Genomic DNA, 8,977 nt, shown 5'->3' with positions numbered 1-8,977 from the left:
TTTTATTAAAATTTAATTATATATAAGGTAGAATAGAAAAATAAGAGTAATATATACAATGAAAAGTATAAGATCAAGAAATTATTATGAAATTTTTTGATAGTGAAAAAATGTGTTATATTTTTTACTTTTTACATGGTATAGATACGGCAACCGAAAAAATTCATGAAGAAATTTGAGGACTATGGATACCCTAACGACATCACCAACGGAGCTTTTACAAGTTTATTTTGAGTTTTTTTTTATACTTTTCTTTTCCATATGTGTCGCTAAAAATTTAGACGCGGGGTTTTATTTTTGGAACCCAACTTCTTAATATCTCTCTTTCTATTATTGGTAGGATAAAAAAAACAACTAAAAACCTGCCCTTCCCTAAATATGGCCCTTTTTTTATTATTATCCTTATATTATTTCAACTATAAATGGTAACCTTTTTTCTTTGGTAAAAGTATATTCTAAATATAATATAAAATTTACACATGGATTGATGAACACAGGGCGGACGGCTTGGCGATATATGACCGCGCGCTTACTGCCACTGTGGCACATCGACGCAATCACTCGCTAAATCACCGCTCGAGACTCGTGGCTATTTAAATCGTCCACACCTATTCATCACGAGGCATCTGCGTTCTCTCTCTCCTCCGCTGCACGCGTCGGCAGGCAGTGAATCGACGCCACCGAAAGGTTCGCTACTCCCTCCGCATTTCTTCTTCTGCTTCTTCTTCTTCTTCAATTTTGTTCTGTCGTTTTGGCAGATCTCGCAGGTAGAGAGAGAAATTTTGAGCATATCAGCTATGGCATCGGTTGCGAGGCTGGATCTTGACGGGAATCCGATCGACCCGATGACGATCTGCATGATTGGGGCCGGGGGATTCATAGGCTCCCACCTGTGCGAGAAGCTGATGGCCGAGACGCCCCACACGGTGCTGGCAGTGGACGTCTACTGCGACAAGATCAAGCACCTACTCGACCCGGAAGAGGGGCAGGAGGCGTCGCGCGGCCGGATCCAGTTCCACCGCCTCAATATCAAGCACGATTCCAGACTGGAGGGACTCATCAAGATGTCGGATTTAGTTAGTTCTCTTGCCCCGTGGAATAGATCTGATTCCGGATCTCTTCTTGCGTTTGCTTTTTTCAATGTGATATGTGCGGTGCTGCTGCTGCTGCATTTCTCTCTTTTTTTCGACCTCATCTTTGCTTCTCAGCGTCTTTTCCTTTGATCTAATGGTTTGAGTGAGTCTTTATTTCGTCATCATCGCAAGTCATCCTAATGTAGTTGTTGAACAAATTCTGTTCTCATTACAGACGATTAATCTGGCGGCAATCTGCACTCCTGCGGACTATAACACCCGTCCACTTGACACCATCTACAGCAATTTCATTGATGCTCTCCCAGTTGTGAGTTCTGAGATCCCTGCGCTTGTTCGTTTCCAGTTGGATTTTCTGTGTATTCTTCTTTGGTATTTGTGTGCTTTATTGTGACAAGATTTAGTTTTGCAGGTCAGGTATTGCTCAGAAAATAGCAAGCGTCTCATTCACTTCTCGACTTGTGAAGTTTATGGGAAAACGATAGGAAGCTTCCTGCCCAAGGACCATCCTCTTAGAAAGGTATCATTTACATTTCTAGATTTGATTTAGAGATGACCCATGTTTACTATTCAGGTTGTGTTATGGACTTATGGTCATGCATGCAGTTGAGGTTCTTCTAAAACTGTGTATTTCAGGATGGGAGGTCTTGAACTTGAACTCCGATTGATTATCAATTAAAGGGATTTTTAAGTTGTGAAACTTCAAAATCCCAAGACCTCGAGATTTATTGTCTGCCAGCTGCCAAAATAAAGAAATTTTCAACTGTAAATTTGTTGAAAATATTATTTTCAGTCATCATGTTTTGGTCTTTTTTTATGCCAGGATTGGCTTAATTTCTTTGTCAATGACAACCTCCAATTTGAGTTTTTCCTGGTCTTAAGGACTTAAGTGGGTCAGGTTGACTTCCTATTCTATTTGAAGTTAGGCATCACAGTTTTTAGTTTCATTAATACAAGTTCCTAGATAATTTATTGAAACAAGTCAGACATCCATGAATTAGCACAGACTAAGTTTATAATAGAGCACTTTCCTCCATTGGAGATATTTAGTGAACTATCTTCAATACTTTTGTTGCTCAGTTTATGCAAATGTGGGCATCATTAAGTTTAACTTTGACTTGTTCGTGTTCATGTGTTCATGAGCTAAACTTGTCACATGTTCATGAACAATAGCAGAACTTGTTGGCTATTCAAGAAAGTTTAGCTCATGAACATTGACACACACTTGTAAGCTAAATTTCCGATAAGAAAGTTTGCTGTAAGCATGATTTTATCTACAAATATTATTAGAACATAGAAATTTATTAAAATTGGTGCCTAAAATCTAGACCGATATATGTGGTGGAAATTAATTGCATGTTTAATTCACTCGAAATAGTTTTTTTTCTATACTGACTTGAATTTGAGATTACTTGTGAGTGAAAGTGTGGCTCTCTAGGCTAGGACATGCTTGTATTATGGAAGCTTGAACATAATTTTTTAGCTCAGTTGAACTTGAGGTCAGCTTAGGTCAATATTATTTATAAATTATAACATTACTCAAAGATACTTTATGCCATTGCACATGCTACACAAGGAAAAACTGCATCGTATCCTATCTCTACAATCCAATATATGGTAGCAGCACATGAGCCAATCTCCAAAATAGTCAAGACTATAGCATGTTAGTGAGTTAATGCAAAATTGCTAGGGTCCAATTCGATGAAGTAAAAGTATATTTTATCTATTCAGCCACTAATCTTCCTCTAATAAATTGATCTGTTAATTGGGAAGAGAGTAAGGAGTGCATTAGCGAGAAATTTATGATCGTTATGATAATATTTTATTTTATGATTATTATGATAATAATCTATTTGATAACTTCTCTCCTAGAAAAGATCCATATTTGTGTATCTTTCTGCAATAGCATTCTGTTTTTGGTGTTAATCTTTTGTGGCTGTGTCAAACTGTATGATATTGTTCATGCTCATTCATGTTTTTTTTATATCAATTGCTTAGATGCATTTTTTTTATTTAATATGCAAAAGAGACAAATTGCTTTTGTATAGTTTGATTGGGTTAATTAATTTGATATAATGTGATAGAAATGATTTATTTTATATGGATTTCTTGTGTTGATTCATTTGATATATTGTAGGGTAGATGGAGACTTACATATATCATTACAAATGCATAATAATTGGATGCTTTTCTTGTTAGCATGTGTATCATAGTCGAGCTCTGTTACCGTTAGCATGTTTATATCTAATTGAAAATGTTGTGTCAAGTTAGATTTTTCTTTGTTTCTTAGCTTTTTGAAGTTCTACTTATTATTTTTTAATATTACATCAATATATGTCGTATTTTATACAACTAATGTTTAGTAGGAATTAGTTATTTATTGGCTTGATAATCAATAAATAAGTTGATTTAGTTGTGTGACTCCGGTAGTCAATTTCCTTTGTTAGATCATCTCATGTATTTTGTCAAAGTATTTCTATGTTGAGGTACTAAAGAAATCCTAAGCTATTTTTGGAATGCCATCTTTTAGTATTGTTATCATGACAGGCACTTTGTGATCCATAAACCCTCAAGAAAATAAATCTATCTAAGTATGATTTGATAGGCCAATTTTTTAGATGAGTAAGAAAAGGTTAAAGGTTGGCACTATTACCTATGGGATAGAAGGGGAATGAGTGATCACGACATGGTCCTTTCTTGTCCAAGATGGTTATTATCGCGTAGAGCGGAATTTGTCCATGATGCATATGTTATTTCTGTCGTATCTTTCTTCTTTGCTATACAGTTCCACTAATGAAAAATTACTGAATAGGAACCTGAGTTTTTTGTGCTCAAGGAAGATGCCTCCCCCTGTATTTTTGGTTCAATTGAGAAACAGAGGTGGTCTTATGCTTGTGCAAAGCAGCTTATTGAGAGGTTGATTTACGGTAGGTTTTCTTGCTAATTTACTATGGCACAGTGGCTGTCTTTTTTCTCCTTACACTTTATCTGGATCATCTACAGCTGAGGGTGCAGAAAATGGTCTTGAGTTCACCATTGTGAGACCTTTCAATTGGATTGGACCGAGGATGGACTTCATTCCTGGGATTGATGGGCCTAGTGAGGGTGTTCCCAGGGTTCTTGCATGCTTCAGTAATGTGTGTGATATGCTTTGCTTTGTAGAATGAAAAAAATTGATGTACTATTTTGCATGTATTATGGAACCTAGCTAGCTTTTGCTTGTGCAGAATCTGCTGCGCCGTGAGCCTTTGAAACTTGTTGATGGCGGTCAATCTCAACGAACATTTGTGTACATCAAGGATGCAATTGAAGCAGTTCTGCTGATGATAGTATGCAGTCTTTCTGTTTCTTCTTTATCCTTGTTATATTTTCACAAAGTGACAAGCAAAACCATTCTGGTCTCTCACAGGAAAATCCTGCTCGAGCTAATGGCCACATCTTTAACGTTGGAAATCCTAACAATGAAGCCACTGTAAAACAACTTGCTGAGATCATGACCCAGGTTTGTGATCACACGATTCACTGCTTTAATTTTTGCTAAAACTCAAAAGGTTTTCAAATTATGTTGGCATTGTTTGATCCCCAGGTTTACGCAAAAGTATCAGGGGAGCCTCCTTTGGAGGTGCCTACAATTGATGTTAGCTCGAGAGAGTTCTATGGCGAAGGATACGATGATAGTGATAAAAGAATTCCGGACATGACAATTATTAATAAACAGCTCGGTATACACTTATTACCACCCATTTGATTTTCGAAATTTTGAAGCGGAAACTTTACTATATGATCGATTCACTTGTAGGTTGGAACCCGAAAACATCTCTATGGGATTTGCTGGATTCCACATTGACTTACCAGCACAAGACCTATGCTGAAGCCATCAGGAGGTCACTTGCAAAGCCTGCTGCATCCAGCTAGATGCTTGCTTTTCGTATCTGCATATATATATATATTGCAGATCATATAGATTTTGCTAGTGAGTTGCTACATGCCATTCTTTCTATTGCGACTTTTATAACCAGCTTATGATCCATTTATTTATCGTGGGAAGTATCAATTACCTAAGACAGGAATGTGGGTCTTTTGACAGCCTATAACAATTGATTACATTTGAACTTTTGAGGTGATGACTCAACTTTTATATTATTCATTGATAGGTGGAAGGATTGAGTCAATTGTCTTTTAAGTCATTTGTTTGCTTGGAGATATTAAAAGAGTGGGTTTAATCATATTCACATTTTTTTTTCACAGTTAGTCTTTTTTTTATTGGCCGAATATTTAAATCGAAGCCTATTTCTCTATTCATGTTTCAATTATTAAAAAACTACTTTGGAAAAAAAAAATGTAGAATACACTGGAAGGATATATAGATTATGTATGATTCATAAGGACAAATATAATTAACAGTGAACTCAAGGTGAATATGGAAAATATAATGAATTAAATACAAGTTACAAAAGTAGAAGTAGAATTTACACCAAGTCTGCAAAAGCATTCATTCAGTTACATTTGATTACAAACAGAAGATGAACACTGGCCCGAAACCAAGATGAACTACAAAGCCTAATAGCGAACGAAGAAGGGATGTGTAAGTGCATCTCTGGCCTTGAGACGCTCAGCTGGATCGTAGCGGAGAAGCCTCTGAAAGAAGTTCCACTAGATCATTAGCATTAGCAGAATCACTGATGTGGCTCATCACCAAATCCTGCAATTTCAAATTCATTGTCGCAAAAGACGAATACGTTTACCCCTAGCGTCTCCGTCAGTCCGTCCCAAGGCCAACGAAGGAGGTAAATCATGGACAACTACTAGTCTTTGGAATAGTGACTAGCACATAAAGGAGGTATTTACCTCGACAAAGTCGAGATTCGAACCCCAGACCTCATTGTGGCAACACTTCATGTGCTAGCCACTAGACTCATCCAAGGGGACCCTGCAATTTCAAATTCATGGTGGCAAAAAAGGCGAATAAGCTCGCCCCCAGCACCCCCGTCAACCCGTCCTAGGGCCAACACGGAGGAGATAAATCACGGACGGCTACTAGCCTTTGGAATAGTGATTAGCATATAAGGGAGGCATATACCTCGACTTTATTGAGATTCGAACCCCAGACCTCATGGTGGCAACACCTTATGTGCTAGCAACTATACCCATCCGAGGGGACGAAAATTAAATCCTGCAATTTCAAATTCAAGTGGCAAAAGGTGATATCGCTCGCCCCCAGCGCCCCCGCCGCACCACGCCCAAGGTCTTCACAAGGGAGGTAAATTACGGTAGCTGGAAAAGTTAGTACGTAGTGGAAAGAGGTGCACAGGGACCTGCAATTTCAAATTCAGAATGATGAGGAGGAGGTTTGATTATTATCTGGACAACAACATATCTATCTAAAAAACTTCTTAATTTATTACCTCAACAGAATCCAACATGAAGATGTCTATCAATCTTTCCTGTGAAATATATTGTTTTGACGACTTCGATTCCAGTGCTTCCCTGTCGATGAGTAATAGAGGTGAGAAAATAAACACCACAATTTAATTAGAATAATAGAAACATGAGAGTTGAGATTGATCATGACATACTGGAGTGCGGTGTGTATTTGGCGTGGCAAGGGACCCAACATTGCCTCCATCATCACTAAATGCTCCAAGTCTTGGGGAGTCCTAAAAGGCGCTCGACCCTGTTTTCATAATCATAAGAAATCAAACATTAAAATTTTAAATACATGTTTTTATCTACATTTTGGAAAGAAGCACTTACGGTGCAAAGTTCTATCAAAATGCAACCAATGCTCCACATATTGCAGGGGTAGCTCCACTCATTTCCTGCCAAAATTAAACGAGTTAAATAGAATAACATAATACACAATTAACAATAATAATATAGATGATAAAATAAGTTTTTAATTACCAAGAATGACTTCAGGTGCACGGTAAGACCTCGTCGTGATCAAATGTCTATGTTTCTGATACCCAGATGTCGAACTTCCAAAATCTATGGCTTTGATAGCATTTGATGTCGGTAGATGCTGCAAAAGGGAAAAGTAATAGAATTTAATGAGTAAGAAAAGACTCAATTCAAATAAATGAAGCCAAATTGCATTGAGACGATCGAGAACTAACCTTATGATCAGAAATCGTCAATTTTCGGGCTTTAGATCCGTATGAATAAATTGTAGCTCGTGCATGACTACAATGAGAAATAAAAAGAAGAACCGCCTTAATTAGTCTATAATTCTAAAGTGTCTTCTCTTGATAACTAGAGAAAGTAGCTAATTAATGTTTCACAAACCTGCAATAGACTTCAGTAGCTGCCTGCCGATATCGCGGACTAGATCAAGTGGCAAAGATCCATAGCTATTCTTCCGAAGAAGATCATGTAGATTAAGCCCGAGCTTCTCAAACACCTACATATTTGTTTTCAAAAAAAAAACAAAAGATTTAGATCGCGTTATCTTAAAGAATTACCAAAAAGAAACCAGAGAATTAAAGGGAGTGAACTCACTATGCATACGTGATCACGATAGTCAAAGCAATTTCGGATTCGCACAAAACTACAAGAACAAAGTGTTAATTACCATTTCAGTTAGTTAATACAATTCCGGCCAGTTTTAGATTGTTAATTACAATTATAATTGCTAAGCAATTAATGACTTACTGTTCTTGATTTTTATCAGCTACTGCAAGTTGCAAGAGCACATCGATTTCTCCCATTGCCGCATTGCGATATTCAGGAGAAGAACGAGAAACCTTGACAGCCACTGTCTCTTTGTTCTGGCAATCCCAGCACTCCAAAACTTACCCAAAAGATCCTGATGCAACAAATTTTAATTAATTAATCTGTTCCAACTATATAATATAATTAAGAAACTAATACGTACCCTAACTTAAAGCACTCTTAGTTTAATGATGAAATGGAAATTTTACCTGCACCCATTTTTCTCAGTATCTCGTCTGCAGCGCAAGGCAAGGAAACATAATTAATTAAACTTGTTATTATAAAAAAAAATTAAACATGATTAATTAATATAACAAATTAAAAGATGAATTAGTAATTAGCTAGTGTTTTACATCTTGGTGTCAGATAGGCCTCAATCCCAAATATATAGTGTCCGTCTTCGTTAGTGATGACTTTGGCAGGTGGAAGATTAACCTGTACGCGCGCGTAAACATAAGTATACAACTTGTTTATTACATTATTTTAACATGAAAGGAAATAAAATCTCATATTAATTAATAATGTGATTTGATGATTAAAAATAAATCAAGGGAGGAAGTTTCAAATGTTTTAACAAAATTATTCAACTGTCAATTTGTAACAGAAGTAATGAAACCCAAAAAAAAATTGGATACTTGTCGTTTATGAATCAAAATAAACATTAATTAATTCACTGTGAAATTATAGATTAACATGAAAATATAATTATCAACAAATAAAATAAATGAAATGTAGGAGGAGGAGTAATATTAAGATCCAAATCCAATGGCGACCAATTGACTATTCCTAGTCTCTCCATCTCCAGAGCTTCTTCATTAGTGAGGACTTTTGTAGGTGGAGGATTAATATTCTGCATGCAAATTAAACACAAGAGCATAAACTACTCTTGTTAATTAATTACCTTGATATTAATTAATATTAATCTCCTAACAAATTCTAACGTGATTTAATTTTATGATTCAGAAAAATAAAATAAAACCTAAAACGATGTATCATGAATTAATCAGAATACACCGGAAATAAACAGAAGATCGATGATCATTAACGTACGTGATTAGTGTTGTTTATGCATGAATCATAATAATAAAACAAAGAAAATAAAATTTAACCTGTGGAGGAGTAACATTAAGATCCCAGCAGAATGGCGACCAATTCACTATTCCTAGATTCTTCAT

At 36.3% G+C, this 8,977-nt stretch overlaps 1 protein-coding gene and 1 pseudogene across 1 annotated transcript; one reads left to right on the top strand and one right to left on the bottom strand.

The window, feature by feature from the left end:
- Nucleotides 1-548: 548 nt before the first annotated feature.
- On the top strand, nucleotides 549-5,238 carry LOC122041694 (UDP-D-apiose/UDP-D-xylose synthase 2). Its single transcript, XM_042601469.1, has 10 exons — nucleotides 549-687; nucleotides 759-1,076; nucleotides 1,309-1,401; nucleotides 1,504-1,611; nucleotides 3,904-4,018; nucleotides 4,095-4,228; nucleotides 4,319-4,420; nucleotides 4,501-4,593; nucleotides 4,678-4,813; nucleotides 4,891-5,238. The coding sequence occupies exons 2-10, from the start codon at nucleotides 798-800 to the stop codon at nucleotides 5,004-5,006; spliced, it is 1,176 nt and encodes a 391-aa protein (XP_042457403.1). The 5' UTR covers nucleotides 549-687; nucleotides 759-797; the 3' UTR covers nucleotides 5,007-5,238.
- Nucleotides 5,239-5,703: 465 nt separating this feature from the next.
- On the bottom strand, nucleotides 5,704-8,977 carry LOC122043840 (annotated as a pseudogene).

The sequence above is a fragment of the Zingiber officinale genome, chromosome 2A, assembly GCF_018446385.1.
Source record: "Zingiber officinale cultivar Zhangliang chromosome 2A, Zo_v1.1, whole genome shotgun sequence".
Taxonomy (NCBI): Eukaryota; Viridiplantae; Streptophyta; class Magnoliopsida; order Zingiberales; family Zingiberaceae; genus Zingiber; species Zingiber officinale.
The sequence above is the reverse complement of the archived record's forward strand: the minus strand, read 5'-3'. Positions and strand labels throughout refer to the sequence as shown.

Excerpts from the sequence above, each read along its gene's own strand:
- LOC122041694 (XM_042601469.1), top strand. The coding sequence starts at position 798 with ATGGCATCGGTTGCGAGGCTGGATCTTGACGGGAATCCGATCGACCCG. Across the intron at positions 4,019-4,094 it reads TATTGAGAGGTTGATTTACG|CTGAGGGTGCAGAAAATGGT; the intron begins GTAGGTTTTCTT and ends GATCATCTACAG. Across the intron at positions 4,421-4,500 it reads AAGCAGTTCTGCTGATGATA|GAAAATCCTGCTCGAGCTAA; the intron begins GTATGCAGTCTT and ends GGTCTCTCACAG.